This window comes from Acinonyx jubatus, chromosome D4 (assembly GCF_027475565.1).
Source record: "Acinonyx jubatus isolate Ajub_Pintada_27869175 chromosome D4, VMU_Ajub_asm_v1.0, whole genome shotgun sequence".
NCBI classification, from domain to species: Eukaryota; Metazoa; Chordata; class Mammalia; order Carnivora; family Felidae; genus Acinonyx; species Acinonyx jubatus.
This window is the reverse complement of record NC_069391.1, coordinates 78,139,053-78,156,774: the sequence shown is the minus strand read 5'-3', so window position 1 is coordinate 78,156,774 and position 17,722 is coordinate 78,139,053. Positions and strand designations below refer to the sequence as shown.

Below are 17,722 nucleotides of genomic sequence, written 5' to 3'. Positions count from 1 at the left end.
GGGTGGGGCCCGGCCATCTGTGTTTCAACAAGCCTTCCAGGGAATTCTGTTGCACACAAAATTGTGAGAGCCACTGCCTTAGTCAACAGTTAATTTAGTACTAGATTTTTAAGATGAGGTGTGTGGAGTATATGGAAGCTCAGAGCTTGACGGAGGAGATTAGCTCATTCATCCGTTACCTGTAGAGTGTTAGACCCTGAAAATATAAAGGTGAGATGCAGTGTTGGTCTCTACAAGAAGCATGCCGTCTCAGACAAATGAATCCAAACCTATACAACACAAGGGTGATAATATAGGTGCATATGATGTCCTCTAATGACACAGGAAGAGGGCAATGCTACCTGGGAAGTTTGGGGTGTTTTAAAGAAGTGTAAAACCCTATAAAGACTGAGGTTTTTGGGGGTGCCTGGGTGGCTCAGTCAGTTAAGCATCCGATGTCCGCTCAGGTCATGATCTCAGAGTTCATGGGTTCGAGCCCCATGTCGGGCTCTGTTCTAATAGCTCAGAGCCTGGAGCCTGCCTGCTTCCGATTCTGTGTCTCCCTCTTTCTCTGCCCCGCCCCCATCTCACTCTGTCTCTCTCTGTCTCAAACAAAAAAAAAAAGACATTAAAAATTTTTTTAAAAAAGACTGAGGCTTTTTTATGTGCCTGGCACTGTTAAAACATTTTACATCTTTTCTTATCTAACCTCCCCCAAGTTTTCCCTATCTCCCCATTTTACCCAAAAAGCAACAGAAACTCAAAGAGGGTAAATAAACTATGGAACAGCTGTGGTCTCGCTGCAGATAATGATCTGAACTGGGTTCCAAGGGCTGCACCGTGACCTTGGCAGTCACGGAGGCTGATTCTGGGTGTGGTGAAGGTGGGACTCCTACGTTTTGGGGGAGGCCTGAGAAAAAGCCAAAACCAAGAGAGTTGTGGTTTGTTTGTTTGTTTGTTTGTTTCCCCAGAGCTGGTAAGAAGCCTGTGAAGAATTTATGTACGGATAAACTCTGGTGTATACACAAAGTGAAATCTGAAAGCACGTGACATTTGTCTCCCTTCTATTAGGCTTCTACTTCTCAAGCTGTCGACCCTTCTGGCTAAACTCTGCATTCTTGCCCCTTGAGGCACGGATCTTATGTCTTCTGATAATACTGCCACCTGAATCCAGGCGCTTCTCTAAACCCAAACGAGCCTCTCAGGTCTATGGCCATCTTAAAATAGATCTGCAAGGCTTAATCTCACCTCGGTGATCTCACCAAGTGGGTAGAAGGTAATGAAAGAGTGGGAGCTGGGTAGGAACATGGCACTGACCCAGCGAACCGAACATTGTGCCACAAATGGTATGCACTTTGGATTGTTATCCTGACTTCATCTTTCAGTGGTCTTTTTACGTAGCGAAATAATTTACCTTTTGATACCTTACGAGACAGAGATTTAAAGCTTGATAACATTTGGACTACTAAAGACTGAGAAACAGGGGCGCCTGGGTGGCTCAGTCAGTTGAGCATCTGACTCTTCATTTCAGCTCAGGTCATGATACCAGGGTCTTGGGATAGAGCCCCGTAACAGTCTGCATGCTCAGTGCAAAGCCTTTTTGGGATTCTCTCTCCCTTTCTCTGCCTCTTCTCCGCTCACACTCTTTCTCTCTTTCTATAAAATTAAATTAAATTAAATTATTAAATTAAAATTAAAAAAAAGACTGAGAAACACATATACATTTTAAGGTATATATTCATATAAAAATTTTGAAGGCTTTTACTCTCCTCATGCCCCAGGCTATTTAATATTACCCTATCTTACTTTTATAATAATCACAAAGTAAGGTTGCCCTGCCAGTCTCAGGCTCTGGGGTCAGAAGGACAGCATTTGAATACTGATTTTGTTATTTATTAGCAACATCACCTAAAGTAAATTAGCCAACTTGTCCGTTCTGCTATTTCATTATCATTTGTGAAAGTGGTCGCAAATGATAGGTTTCCCACTGGGATGCTTGAGGATTAAATTAATATTTAAAATTTTTAAAAAAATGATAAAAGTTGGATTTTGTTGTTGTTAGTGTGATTAGCTAGAAAGCAACAATACCTTTAATGGTTCAGTTTCAGGATTTAAAAGTTCAATTTTTAAAGGTACTAATCAATGTTCTTTCAATGATTTTTAATCAACTAACTTGGCAATATACCATTTCAAACGTCCTACATTGTTTCCTTAGTTTCATTCTGCAACTTAAAAAAGAACAATTTTAAATCTTTTTTTTTTTTTTTAAGTTTATTTGTATTTATTTTGAGAGAGAGATAGAGAGCAAGTGAGGGAGGGGCAGAGAGAGAAGGAGACAGAATCCCAAACAGGCTTCGCGTTGTCAGCGCGGAGCCCGATGCAGGGCTTGTACCCACAAACCATGAGGTCGTAACCTCAGCCGAAATCAAGAGTCGACGCTTAACCGACTGAGGCACCCAGGCGCTCCAAAAAAAAAAAAACAATTTTATAAGAATAAGGGATTTCTCTACTCCATCCGTCTATGACCAATCACTTTACATATAGTCTGTTTGTACAATAAACCCCAATATTATTTAAATTAAAGAGCGAGCAAGGAGAAATAGTGTAAAAAAACCCAGCACAACACCCAGAAACCTAGGCTCATCATTATCACAAGGCTACTGGGTGCCCTTTATGTACCAAGAAAATTTTCCCACAGGGCCCCAGAAATGGTATTTTCATGACATGTTACAAGTTGTGGCCTGTTTGGGAGCTCAGGATGTTGACCAACAAAGAAACCCGGCCTATGTGCTGCAAAACCCACCTTATCTCCTTCTTCTACTTCACAGAGTTTCTCTTCGGTTGCAGGATTAAAGACAGGAAATTTCTTGCCACTCACTGAATTATGCCACTCATTGTTTATGAAAATCTATAGAGAGGAAAAGAAAGGAGCGTTTAAATATGCAGCAAATTTCAGAAGTTCTTTTACAGACTTACAGCATTTCAATAGGCCTAAGTGAGGCCAATGTTAAAACCTTACCTCCTTCACCTACCTCACCTGCCCCACCCTACAAGGCATTTTGGGCCGTTCAAGACATTTATACACATGGACACACACGCGTGTGCATGCGTATGTACACACACTTATTAAAACAAAGCAATAATGGGGCGCCTGGGTGGCTCGTCGGTTGAGCATCCGACTTCGGCTCAGGTCATGATCTCACAGTCTGTGGGTTCGAGCCCCGCATCGGGCTCTGTGCTGACAGCTCAGAGCCTGGAGCCTGCTTCTGATTCTGTGTCTCCCTCTCTCTCTGCCCCCCCCCTGCTCATGTTCTGTCTCTCTCTGTCGCAAAAATAAATAAAAACATTAAAAAAAATTTTTTTAAACAAAGCAATACTTTGAAATTACACTGAGGTATGAGGTCGTTTGAACCCTAGAAAATACAGACCAGAGAAAAAAATCTAGAAATAGTGCTTGTATCTGAGTTTGAGGTAAGGGCAGAGGCTTTGGTGGCTTTAATTTCGATTAATCATCTCAATTCTTCACTTCAGATTCTGAAGTTTCTCATGTTGGGCTGCTGGAGATTTGGTATCATAAGTGACTATTTTCTGATCCTTTATTTTACTGTTTTAAAGGTAGGTTTTAAAAGAAGTTTGCGTAGAAAAAAAAATTGGTGAGTGACATGTTTTCACTGACCTTTTCAAGGCATAAGGGTTGTATTCTTTTAAAGAGATTATCTAATCATTTATTTGCCCTCAGATAAAATCAGGCACTAGATTTCTTAGTGATATCTAAGAGACTTGCATCTAAATAGACAGAGGGGTCTAGAAAACATGGGATTTTGTTCTGCGTATGAAAGAATAGTAATATTTAAAAATGTTAGTATGTCATTTAAAAAGTATGAGTTTCAACTTTTGCTTCATTATGGAGCCTAATAGGGTCTTGATGTGTCATTTTACAGAGTAAAAATATTTTGCAAAGCCTAATTAAGAAGTCCTCCTTTTGTGGTAAATAAAGTTATGTTTTGTTTCTGGAAAAAGCTAGAATTTCTTGTCCCTTCTCTCATTTCATTATTTCTTGTTTATTCTCCTTTTTCTTATTTAGTTTTGAAACATAAAAGTCACCAAAAGCATGCTATTGAACATTATGTATTACAACCTTCCATTAGATTTATTATTACAACGTGAATTATTGTATCTAATTGTGAATCACAGAATCACTGTGATACATGCAGTTTTAAATGAAGGGTGACATACGCACTACATTTTTAACATATATCTTAATTCAGACACCGCCCCTTACTTGATATTTAAAGATAAATTATTAACAGTGCAACCCAGAGGAAGAAAGTATTGAAACACTGCCCCCCTCCCCCAAACCGAGGTTTAAATTTGTTGCTATACTAAATACAAATCAGTTGGCTATTAAAAATTCCCCAGTGGCAGCTATCAAGATTATACATTTTCAGTTTAGTTACTCATATTGTATATATTTCAAATAACCTGTGAATTTACACTAACTTAGCTATTCTATGAAGTCATGTCTATATCATAGCTTAATATTCTGTCAAATTAGTAAAATGTATATTATCATGTATCCCTAAATGCTTAAGTACAATTAATTCTATATTCTGTAATTGACAAGATTACTTAGACAGCCTGATCTCAAAACTGTTTCCCTGGTCTCCTAAACTTCCATCGTAAAACTTGTCACTTTTTTGAAAAGTCATTTTTAAATGTCTCCCCTCTCTCCTAGGCTGTAAGCTTTGGAAGACAAGGTCGAGAACTATGTTGGTCTGGTTTTCTGGTTTATCCACACAGTCCAATACAATCTCAGCCTTCAGGTGATTTTTAAGGTCCATCAAAGATTCTTGAATAAATAACTTAAAATTGAATCAAAAGACCAACAATCCAGTAGCTACACATGGGTAAGACCAATAATATTCTGCACATGAGCACACTATGACATTTGTGATTTGCTGGAAAAAAAAAACAAAGGGAAGGATGATCTTTCTTATCTGCCTATTCACACCAACACAATTATTTGTATGTCAAAACAACATCAGCCCAGGTGTTTAGAGGAGATCGAAAAACTGTAGTGCTAGCCTGGAATTGACAGGGAAAAAATGTGCATGAATAAATAAAGGGGGAGGGGGTGCATAGCAGTTCTGATGAGACTAGAGATTCAAGGACAGAGCCATGGAGGTATGGGAAAGGGTAATGGCACGCAGATAATGTCCTTCATGAAAAACATGATGTCATCTGAGTTCACCTCGAAGAAGGAAAAATTCAATACTGACTTGCCCTGGGGCACCTGGGTGGCTCAATCAGTTAAGCCTCTGACTTTGTCTCAAGTCATGATCTCCCGGTTTGTGAGTTTGAGCCCCTCGTGATTCAAGCCCTGCATCTGGTTCTCTGTTGTCAGCGCAGAGCCCCCCTGGGATCCTCTGTCCCCTCTCCCTCTCTGCCCCTCCCCTGCTCACACACACGTGCTATCTCTCTCTCAAATATAAATAAACATTTAAAAAAAGAATTAAAAAGTTACTGACTTGCCCAACGAGTGCATCAGCATTCTAGCCCTCATGAACACATTTTAGAGAATCTTGTAATTACTTTTAAAGAGTATTTTCCTTTATGCATCCCTAGTCCTTACTTTCTTGTATTTTTCTTCCCAAGAGATGGCTGTGAAACATCTTAAACAATGTGTCCCAGATTCGTCTCACTGTCATCCCTAGCTTTATGCTGCTTACACATTCTCTCTCTCTCTCTCTCTCTTCTTCTCTCTCTCTCTCTCTCTCTCACAGGCACACACACACACACACACACACACACACACACACACATTTTCCCTCTCCTGTTAATGACACACACAATTCCTAGTCATCCTTTGGTATCACTTTGTCTTATACTATCATAAAAAGATGGCTTGTTCTTCCTGCCCCCCACCTCTGCCTCATTAGAATATAATCTCCCCCCCCCACCCTTATCATAATCTTCCTAAACCAACCCAATTCACATTTTGGCCACTTCTTGGGACACTTAGGTGGTTCTTCTAGGTTTTCCAGATATGCTTCTCCTAACCATAAATAGCCCCAATATGCTTTTCCAACTTTTTATTTTTTTCCTCAGTTTACCCTGTATTTTAGTTTCATTCTACTGTCTCAAACACCATGTCCTTCTGCTGCATGCTGTTCCTTTATTTATTCATGCTGTTCCTCAGGCTGAAGTTTCACTGTTTTCTTCTACTCATACTTCAAGCCTCACTGATTTATTTATGCTGTTTATTTATTTATTTACTCATGCTGTTCCTCAGGCTGGAGTTTCACTGTTTTCTTCTACTCATACTTCAAGTCTCACTTAAAGTATCATCTCCTCGTGATGATTTCACTAGTTGGTCCAATTGGACTTAACATTCTTTTCCCCTCTTTCCTCAACTAGCCTTTCATATCCTGCTATTAAATTACTTATGTTCTTCCAAATAGTGAGTAAATACCTGAGGCACCTGGAAGGTACCATGGGAAAGCATGAGAGAGTGAGCCCCTGCCTTCAAGGGGCTTGTAATCAAAGAAGAGCATGTATTCACATCAGGATCAGCCAGTAAAAAATGGAAGGTTGTAGGGTAAAGACGAGAGCAGTGCTTTAGTCAGTAAATTGCAGAGTGGAACTCACGAAAGGGTAGGAAATGGGCCAGAAGAATGCATCCTTGAAGGATAGGATTGGATTGGTGGAAAGAAGGGGAACAAGAGCAAAGGAAGGAACCAGCCTCTGGACACGTGTAACACAGGGAAGAGGTCACGGGACACAGGCAGAGAATTTGTGGAAACAAGTCATAGATAAATTTCGATGATGAAAAGGACGCCAGATTGTAGTGAATCTTGATCTGGTCTGTAGAGTGAGAAGGTTGGACTCTGTTCCGGATGTAATAAGGGCATGACAGGATCAAATGGGTGTTTTAGGAATGCTGATGTTAATGTACCCAACATGGATTGAAGCAGAGCAGCCAGAGTCCCAGGAGATTAGCTGGGAGACAATTTTTAACATTCCAGGCATGCGTCCATAAGGCTGGAGAGTATACTGAGATAGCAATACAGTCTTCGGATTACGAGATATATGCGTTCTCCCCCAAACAGGGGCCTTTCGGCAAACAAACAGAGCCCAGCCTATATTAATGAGATGACCAAGGTGGCTGTAAAGGCCAGGTACCTTCCCTTCCTTTTCTTCTCGTCAGCCGTGGAAAAGTTTTTGGGCAAGAACTACCTTAATGACCTTTTTCTTTCTGCTTTACTTTTGTGGGTTTTACATTTGACATCTGCCTTCCAGCTAACTGTGTGACCGAATGTTTGTGAATAATCATCTTTTCTGTTGTATAAAATGGTTATGTGAAGCCGTGTAGGCTAACGGATGTTTGGTATAATAATCATGAAACCTATTTCAGGCCCGTGGAAATGATCTATCATGGTGACCACCTCATTTTCCATTTGCTGTTTGCCTTCAGCAAGTTTTGGGGGGAAAGGGATCATCGTATAAAAGAAAAAAATCTTGGGTTCTATTTAACTGTTGTATTAACTACATGCTAATTATGAGTTTGGGACGCAGGATACTTGTGAATAATATATGTAACTAGACCTCAGCTTAAAGTTCACAGTATTGATTGGGAATTAGAGACTCCTATGCATGCTGTTAGACATCAAGTGCTTCTCATTTGGGGAAACAATCAATGGGAATGTGGAGGAAACTTAAAAATTGATTTTTACTTTTTAAATTTTAGATATGTCAGCCTTTAAGGGATGCCTCGTGACCTTTGATTTTAAAAAGAAGTGGCCGTTTCCTGAATGCAGTTTAGTGCCCAAGAATACATCATAATTTTGAGGAAAAAAAAAAGGGCTTTCCAGGGTAAAAATTATGTCTTAATGTGTTTGGCATAAAGTTACAATTCTAAATAAATAAGCCCTTTCCTCAAAATATTTCTGGCTTGGATCAAGCCGAATTTGACTAATAGGCAAAATAAAACCTATTAGCCTTTCCTGTTGATAGAACATTTTGGAACCTGTTGGCTTAAAGGGGAGAGAGTCCCTGACTCCCTCCAATAGATATCCAAGGTGCCCTAAGGTCACATCACCTCTTTGGGGCTACAGCAGTGGCTTTAGATCATCTAAGGGAAGCCAGCGCTTTCTCAGTGGCAGAGGGATGTTAATAGCTCACATTTTCAATGCACAGAGAATTTCTTTTGCGATACACCAAGGGTGAGGAAGGGTAACGGAATTCCCCATCTTATGTCCCCTGTGTGCATTTCCAAAACTGAGAACCTGGGTCACAGCATGTGGAGTGATGGGTAAATGTACAGGAAGGGGTATATGCTGTAAATGTGCAAACTCTTCTCAGCATTAGGCACCTACAAAAGTACCAAAGACTTTGGAGGGGGAGGGGGGATATTAAGATGGGGCATGAATAATAGGAGAGGCTGAACAAAAGTCAGGCGGAGGTGTTAAACATTTAAAAGAATCAAAGCTACATCTCCGGCAACTACTTTCACCCCAAACCCTGAGGCAGCAAAGCAAAATGTTGAGACTGAAAGTAAAAAAAAAAAAAAAAAAAAAGAAAAAGAAAAAAGAAAAAGAAAAAAAAATCTAAAAGGAAATTAAGGAGGAAATAACAGAAGGGAGGAAAATATTTAACTGTAGTCAGAGGAATGAAAACAATGGGAGTGACCAAAACAATTGTAGGAGAAAGAAAATTTTCCTTTCGTTTCTGCTTTATATTATAGTCTGACTTCAGTAACACGAATGTATACTCTTTTACTCTTGTTTGAAAAAGCCCTTCAGCTTTTTCAACTCAGGAAAGGAAAAGATGAGAAGGCATGTCTGTTTCGAACCACAACTTCCCTACGTCCCACAGGTGACAAAAGTACTCATCAATGACCTCTGCACATCACGCATACACCGTATCAAAGAGGTAAGATGCAGAAGCACCAGAAAGTTCGTCCTTTTTTTCTCTGTATATTTCACGATATTAAGGTTCAACAATACAATTGCTTGCATGGGAGCCTTCTCCCTTCCAAAGAGAGTGCCAGATACAGAGCGCAGTTCAGTTATGTGTTGTTTGCCTTGTTTCAATTTCGTAGTAAGGATCAGGAGAGCAGTGGAAATAGTCCCATGATAGGACCTGGATGGAGGGGGGAGTTGGTAGTTGTTCAGGCAAAGTTTTGACATCTGTGATATTTGTGCAGATAGATTCCCAGGAAACAAATTTTCGTTAACGATTTCAGCATTACAATACAGTCATCAGGTAGAGATATTACAGCATGTGATCAGAAAACCAAATATTAGCAACAATTTACATCCCTTGCAAACAGTGTCTGTGTGGGAGAGATTTTGATACACAGACGTGCTCAAAATATATCTGCTCCTCTGATATTTTAGCAGTGGCTTGAGTTATGAGGCAACCATTGCCCGTGTTCTTTTGAACATGGCTCTATGTTGCTACTTAAACCTGGTAAATGGGTGAGGGATTTGGCCATAATTATACCAGCATCATGAAAACCCAAACTGCCACCATCAGTAACACCACCACAAGCCAGGTGACTGCTGCTTTGAGAGAAAGGTATCACCATTTTATCAATGCCTGTTTTCCCATGAGGTTTCAGATATGTATCTGTATTACATCAGCCCACAGATTACTCATGCCACATTGGAGGCATGACCTTAACTTTGGGTTCCTCTGCAAAGGAGCTTTTTCCCATAATCCCTAAGAGTCTTCTCACACAGCCCTCTCATTCTGGCAAGAAGGTATTGACAAATCCAGTAGGTGAAGTCCAGTTTAAAGAAGTCACGTGAACACTTGAAGTAGCGAGACTCCTCGTGAAACTGGGCTCAAACTATTCCTTAGAGCATGCGTTATTCACTTTAGGATTGCTGCTGATTAGGTTTCTTGAAGCAGGCAGGTGCCAGAGAATGAAATGATTTGCCAAGACAGTAGTCCTCAGAGATGAGCTAAAACATTGCATTTGTACTGAATGGTTACCTCCCGGGAGCAAAATCAATGTTGGTTCCACCATGGGTTCGTGGCCACCACCTGGCTCCTGTTGGACTCAGGCACTTTCTGAAGGGGGAAGGTCAGTGATTCTGAGCTGGCTGCATGTAAGTTTCTGAGAGAAAGAGAAAGTCAGGTCCCTAAGCAACTAGGTGATGGTCATTACAGGTAAAATTATGAGGTTGACCCAAAACTATTAGGCCATTACTGTTGGTCAAGTGGCCACACTTTGAGTGACATCAGCAAAACGTGGAAGTCTGTTAGACATGCAGAATCTGAAGGGCGTCTGGGGGGCTCGGTTGGTTAAGCATCTGACTTTGGTTCAGGTCACCATCTCACGGTTTGTGAGTTTGAGTCTCGCGTTGGGCTCCATTTTGATAGTGTAGAGCCTGGAGCCTGCTTCGGATTCTGTGTCTGCCTCTATCTCAGACCTTCCCCCACTCGTGCTCTGTCTCTCTTTTTCTCAAAAATAAATTAAAAAAAAAAAGAAATGCAGAATCTCAGACCTCACTGCAGAATCAGAAGTTACATTTCAGCAAGAATCCTCCCTGAATCACCTGCATAGTCAAATTTGAGAAGCACTACCCTAGAGTGCCTTCTCTCTTGTTGGTCCACCTGTCTGGGGATCTAGTGCCCAAATCATACCTCTTCTTTCATCATCCAAATGTCCACTCTCTCAATCAGAGTGAGGAAGGCACAATACAAATGAAGCAATGGGTCTGAAAGCACTTGTTAGAGACCATCCAGGAGGATGCGAGTGGGACCACGGCTAGCATGTAGGGGGAAATGGTATCGTGTGGAAAAGTATCAGATCTGAAATGAGAAGCTTCGAAATCCAGTTCATTCCATCCGTGCCTCCTGAGGGCCGTGTGACCTTGAACAAATCACTGAAGATGTCTGCACTCTGGTTCCCTCAGCTTTAAAATGGGACACTAGTAACATGTTCTAACTCCCTCCCACGGGTTACTTAGGAGCCTCAAATGAGAGCAGGAGATGTAAGCATTTTTAAACTATGGCACGCGTTGCAAGAATTCATTCCATGTCCATCAGGAATAGAATCCCTAGAGAATTGCAAGAGTCATCTTGGAAAGGAGAGGGTTAAAGAGAGCCTGGACCAAGCCGCTAATAAGTGCCAGGCGTTTTCCACAAATTCCCTCACTTAATTCTCACGGCCACTTTCCAAGGTGGTTATTATTATTCCCAATTTACAGACAGGGTAACTGAAACTCAAGGAGATTAGAAGCCTGGCCAAGGTCATAGCATGAAATAAGTAGAAGAGCTGGAAATCGAAGCCGCGTTTATCTTGTTAAGCCACCGTCCCTTGCAGCCACCCAGCTATTTGTTCAACTGCTTGCAAGCCAAAAGCAAACAGAATATTGCCTCAATCAGAAGGGAGTTAGCAACATTTCCCAAGTGAAAGCAGTGCCTCTGCACAATCAGCTTTGTCTTGAACTTGAGTCCCGTTCTGTTTGAAGCAGCCCTCCGTGGTCTCCCTCCTACAAAATCCGTCAGGCGGTCTGGCCACAGCCTCCTCCTCCAGCCTCACCTGCTCTATTCTCTGCCTCCCTTACTACAGCCCTGTTAGCTTTTTGATAGATCTTTGAACACAGCAGGCTCTTCCCTGTAAAGGACTTTGCACCTGCCCTCACCTCCGGTTCCTTGTTCTCCCCCCCACCCCCTACCCCCACCCCCACCCAGGTCTCCAAGGGCACTTTATGCTCTGCATCAATCAGGCTCACCTTAAATGTCCCTTTCTTAAAGAGACCTTCCCGAACAGCTCATCAAAAGCAAGCTCTTCCCGTCAGTTGTCCTCTTTAGCATTTATCAAAATTTATGATGAAACTATTCACTGACTGGCTTGTTTTCTTCCCCACACCCTCCAAGAACATAAGCTCCCTAAGGCAAGAACCCTATTAGCCTCCTTATACATCCGACCAAGCACAGAGTGGTAATTCAGTGACTTGTTAAATAAACGGAAGGGAAAATGGGAGGAGGGAAGAGAATGGGGTAGCTGGAAATGCACGCAGCCTGAATTTGTTTGCTGTAAGAATTTAAAGAGGAGATACTGGCCCGTGGCCCCTAGTGTGCAGTGATTCACAACTCTTCTCTACCAAAAAGTATCTTTAACTCCGATGTGTTATGCGATGATACCAGAAATCTAGGAAGGTCATCTCTTACTCCAAACAAAAGTGATTCCATAGGAGTTGAAGACACATAGTTCCCATGGACATTGCACACCTCTTTCTAAATCCTCTGCATCACAGCCTCTCCCAGCCCAAACCCCACCTTTTCAATCAAAGCAGAATGTCTGTTTGCTTCCAAGCTTCCCTATTGTTCTCCTTTTTTTTTTTTTCCTCAGTTGGCCGCCAACTTCCTCCTGTTGGCCTGGGAACAGCTGAGCAGCAGCTGGAAAGGCTCATGGTCAAGTCCCCTCCAGTAATCAGGAATGGACAAATGAGAGTCAGAATAAAGGGCAGAATAATCCAGCAACTCCATGTTCCCAAGTAATGGTCTGGATCTTAGACAAGACACTTGGTGTGAGGGCTTGTCCCATTCAAAGTCTAGCTGTGTCACTTTCCAGCTGTATGTTTTTTTTTAATATTTATTTATTTTGTGAAAGAAAGAAAGAGAGAGAGAGAGAGAATGAGCGGGGGGAAGGGCAGAGAAAGACAGAGAGAGAGAATCCCAAGCAGGCTCCTCTCTGTCAGCAGAGCCCAACATGAGGCTCCATCGCAGGACCATGAGATCATGACCTGAGTGAAAATCAAGAGTTGGACGCTTAACTGACCGACCCACCCAGGCGCCCCTCTAGCTGTATGATTTAAGGCAAGTTTCTTGGCCACTCTGGTCCTCAGTCTCCTCATCTAAAAAACAAGAAAAAGAACCTCCTCCTAGGGTTATCCTAAGAAGTAAATAGAATCAGTGCAAATAACTTAGTCAGTCATTAGTACAGAGTAAACACAATGAATTTTAGCTACAACTATTTTCTGCGTGTAAGTGCCTGTGTATGTAAGTGTATGAAATGTCATTAGCAGATGAACATCTTTTCTGGTATGAACATCTTATTGTTCAGTGAGTTAAGGTAAACATTTTGGGGTTTGAATCCCATCCGAGAAAGCTTATCTTCTTGAATTTTCTATTTCTCTCTGTCTCTCCGTCTCTCTCTCCCTCTCTCTCTTTTTTTTTTAAGGTAAAACAACAATGTTGCAAAGTGAGAATGGAAAACAAAGGTACTGAATCCTGTAAGAGAAAAGTTTTGATCCCTGAAATAGTGGATAAACCCTGGGAACTTCGCACCAATGTGATAGGTCTTGGAAAGGCTTGGAAAGGCTGAGGTTTTGGAAAGGCTGAGTAAAAGAAGATTCTGGAAAATTGGAAAGAATGCAGAAAAATAAATAGGACTGGGATAGCCAATGTTAATCAATCACTTCCCATGTGCCAGGCACTATTTCAAACGCTTTATATGCTTTCAACTCATTTAATGCTTTTATCCCCCTTAGGAAATTGGGACCTTTATTATTACCATTTTACACAGAAGGAAACCGAGGCAGAGGGAAGCAATGTAGTTTGCCCAACAATCACATAAGTGTCGAAGAAGATCTTCATTTAAAGCCTCAGTAAAACGGATGAGCTGGTAGATATGGGATTCATTTACAATTGCAAAGGGGAAAAATCAGGTTAAGAATGGAATCCGAGTTTATGTGGATTCATAATGATGTTACTAAGGTTTTAAATTCTAAAAATGTTTGTATCTTTTTAAAACAACTTAACGCTGACCTCTGTTTTACCCACCCCAACAACAATAAAAACATAATCAGACTGTACTAGAGAATAAGTCATAAAAGATATGCAACACTGACTTCTTTGGTTTGGGTGAAAAGCAGTCTCAAACTTGAGAATGGGGAGCTGCGATCACTTTTTTGTTACTCAACCCTGCTGTCTGTCCCTCCTCTCCACCTTGCCCCAGTGATTGAGATATTTCTGGTGACAATAGAGAAAGACATTAACATAGTAAGAGACAGATAACAGAGTTTAAGGGCTGCCCATTGAAGGTAATTCCACACACACTATAAAATGTCTCCTTCCATGCTTTGCAATCAGGCAACTTAGTGAATAACCATCATTTTTCCAACTCCTCCTGCAAGTGCAAATTCAATACGATTCTTCAGTGGGGCACAGTAAAAAGCGAATGCAAAGGCATTTGAAAAGCTCACCCATTTAGATTTAATTACATACATAACTGGTGTCCTCCCAAGTGTAAAAACGCTGTAACTAATAAATCAGACAATAAAATGCTATCTGAGCAGAACAGATTTATAGAGAAGATGCGTGAGCAATCAAAATTCACTCCCTTGCATTGGGTATTTCTACCCAGAAAAGTTCTTAAAAACAAGAACAAATGGCTGCTCTTTGAATTGTACCTTCTTTTGAACACTCAGGGCTCTCATTTTCCTTGGAGGGGTGTTCTCCTCTACCGGCTTTGAAGTGAACAGGAGATTCCAATCTTAAAAAACATCTCTCTGTGTTAAAGGATCTCCAGATCTGTGTTTGCATGCTAGATTTTTAAGGTCCATTTCATTTATCCACTACTGTTTTTTTACATGCTCAGTTCACAGCTACTAAATGAAGCTTAATGCAGTGGAAAGAATATTTCACTTTAGAGCTTCCTCAAGATACACATAACAAAGAAGATCGCAAACTTCTGCAAAGCAGTTTTTTAATTTTTTTTAAATGTTTATTTATTTTTGAGAGAGAGAGAGAGACAGAGCACGAGCAGGGGGAGGGGCAGAGAGAGAAGGAGACACAGAATCTGAAGCAGGCTCCAGGCTCCGAGCTGCCAGCACAGAGCCTGATGTGGGGCTCGAACTCACAGACTGTGAGATCATGACCTGAGCTGAAGTTGGATGCCCAACCGACTGAGCCACCCAGGCGCTCCACCATTTTTTTAAAATGTGACATTCTGGAACTATGAAAATATCTTCCCAAGTATATCATAGGGGGAAAAAAGACCCTGTAATAATAGTAGTAAGATAATTTTTAGTCATTGCCAATGATTTTGACATTTATGAAATGCATTTCTTAATGTGCCTGCTTTAGATTGGATGTTTTGTGAATGACCAATTTGGAGTAAGGAAGCTCGGAAGACTGAAGTCTTGTCATCGTTTGGGCACACCTTTCCCAAGTGCAAATTGTTAGAGGGTATGAACTCACCCCCTTTTTCCATGTTCGCATTTGGAATAAAATTAAATTCAAAACATGTTTTCCTTTTGAATAAAACATCATAAAAAATAACACCTCAACACATTTTCTAGCTGCTGATCACCATGTTAAAGGCACAATCTGATCTCGGCAGATACTTTCCTAAGGAAAAGAATCAGTCAGCTGAGCAACTTCCTCATTTGTTGTGCTTATGAAAATGAAAATGTAACCGACCTTAGGATTTCAAAACCATCCCTGGTTACAAGTAAGGGAAGAAATAAACAATAGTGGGGCTTTTGCTTTATCATTAAGTTATATTGCTCTTGATTTTTCATTGGCTAATTCAGAAAGCAAAATGGTTCTCCCTAAGTTGGAACGGTGCCTCTCTTTGCTTGCTGTGCGTAGTGTACCATAAAGCCAATTTTAAGTGATTTTGTTCAGATTGGTTTGTTTGCCCGTTTTATCTGTTCGCTTGGGAGTTCTAGACTCTCACAGGAAAGCAGGCATATAACAGGGTGAAACAGGCAAAGTTCAGAGATACTTTTGAACAACTCAAACAGGATCCATTTCCTCGTTCTTCCTAGCTGTGGATTTTTAAGTCCAGGTCTGGCTCCTGCTCTGGTTTCTCTAAATATTTATCAGTTAACAATTATGCATCTGCTCCAATGGCAACAAACTTGGCCGAAGAAAGAAATAAGAACGCTTTCTTTCCCTAGATATGCTAAATAATGCAAGTCTATTTGGAGTTTTTGAAACAGGAGCTTTCCTCCAATTATCAGACGTGGGTCCTTTGATTTTGACACTCATTAAACATATAGAAAAACCATTTACTTCAGCGTGCGGTTTCTCCTTTAAAAAAAAGATCATTTCCTAAAAAAAAAAAAAAAAAAAAAAAAGATCATTTCCTATTTGTTTGGCTCTTTCCAGTAAGTTTCTCTAGTAAGTATTGGCCTCTCTTATCATGCATGCTGGGTTACACTGAAGTTAACAGAACTGCTTAGTAAAGTCTACTGAACCCTGGTGCAAGAACCTTTCACACAGAAGAGAATTCCTTTCACTTAGAAATATTTTAAGAAATAAATTTAGGAAAAGTTGCCTGGTACGATCTAGAAGTCATTATTTGATCAAGATACCAAACCCAAACCTGCATTTTGCAAGCCTTTTATTTTTGTATTTGCAAAGGGCTCTTTACACAAGGTTTACTTACATTGACCTTTTATGCTTTCCACACATGTAGTTTTTAGCAACCTGAAGCAAAGCAGCAAATATAAATTGTACTAACCTTAGTATATTTATATGTCAAATTGGTGAGTGGGACAGGTAAGTCTGGCGTGCCTGAAGACGACATTTCTGGTTCGGCAGCTGGAACACAGGTGACAGGCTCAGCGATTTGGTTCTGATAGAGCCCTTGGCTTTATTTGTTCCTTTTTATCTGCACGGGCTAAGGTTTATTTGCATACTGGAATATGATTGGATGAACAAACTCGGAGCAAAAAGAAAACGACACTACTTATTTGTAACACCTAGGGCAGGAAGCCCTTGACTTTAAACTTAAATCCTTAAGAAACCAGTGCTCCAGCATTGAAACTACATCTGGAGACAGGGCACTATTTGCAGACGAATTAATTGACAAAGCCGAAACCTGTGATAAGGATATGCGGTGCAGCTGCTCTGGACACTGAGGCCAGTTATTATTTTTTTGGCTTTTCATGCTTTTTTATGCTACTGTGAAACTTTCCGTTCTCTGACAGACTTGGAATCAGAGAATTTGAGGATTGAAAAAGAGTCTCAGAGGGCACTTGTTCTCAGAAGAAGCTGGTGAGGGGAGGTCCCTGGCCAGGTGGCCTCAGGACAATGCTGTCAGCCAATCAGTCCATGCGCCAGAAAAGCAGAGTGGGAAGAAAGTCCCTCCATACAGACCCTACCTCGAGTCAGGTTTAAAAGATCCTACCAATCGAGTGTATTCTTGGTGCTGGGTAAGCAGACCTACTGTGATTGCAGGAGCTCCGAGTTATCTTTGTTATATAGGAGAACAGAAAGGTCAGCAGGATTTTTACAGATCTCCGAGTACACTGTCACACACAGTCACCCGTATAGCAAGATGGCAATAGCGTCTGTTACAACCATCTAAAATGAAAGTAACCCTTGGTTTTGGAAGTTGGCTGTGTTTATCAATGATTGATACAGGCAGTTGTACAAAAAAGTGGACTCAAACAGGACCCTAAGTCGTTCAATTTCTTAGAATGAATGTTTCAGTCTGGGAACATTAAAAAAAAAAATTAACTGCACTCGTCCCATTTGAAACACAAGACTTTATTGTATTGAAGCTCAAGCAAAAGTTACAATAGGAACACCATGGAAAACCACGGATACTCTTAATTCTGATTATTGAGAGCTGAGAATGGCAATTTCTTTTTCCAGGAAAAATTGCCAGCTCTCCCAAATACGGGATTTAGGTAGGGAAACGTAGGCTTATTAAATAGTTGCTCCAAATCAGGCACAGGAGCCTTACTTTCTCTTTCCATTCTTGCTTGGT

The 17,722-nt window shown here is 40.9% G+C and overlaps 1 protein-coding gene across 1 annotated transcript in view; it reads right to left on the bottom strand.

Annotated features, from left to right (window-relative positions):
• Positions 1-16,623, bottom strand: part of ALDH1A1 (aldehyde dehydrogenase 1 family member A1) — a 58,644-nt gene extending 42,021 nt beyond the window's left edge. The window contains exons 1-2 of the mRNA XM_015063261.3: positions 16,469-16,623; positions 2,783-2,887 (exon numbers count right to left, since the gene is read on the bottom strand). Of these exons, the coding sequence (XP_014918747.1) occupies positions 2,783-2,887; positions 16,469-16,534 (171 nt within the window). The 5' untranslated portion in view covers positions 16,535-16,623. The remainder of the gene's footprint in view (positions 1-2,782; positions 2,888-16,468) is intronic.
• Positions 16,624-17,722: the final 1,099 nt, after the last annotated feature.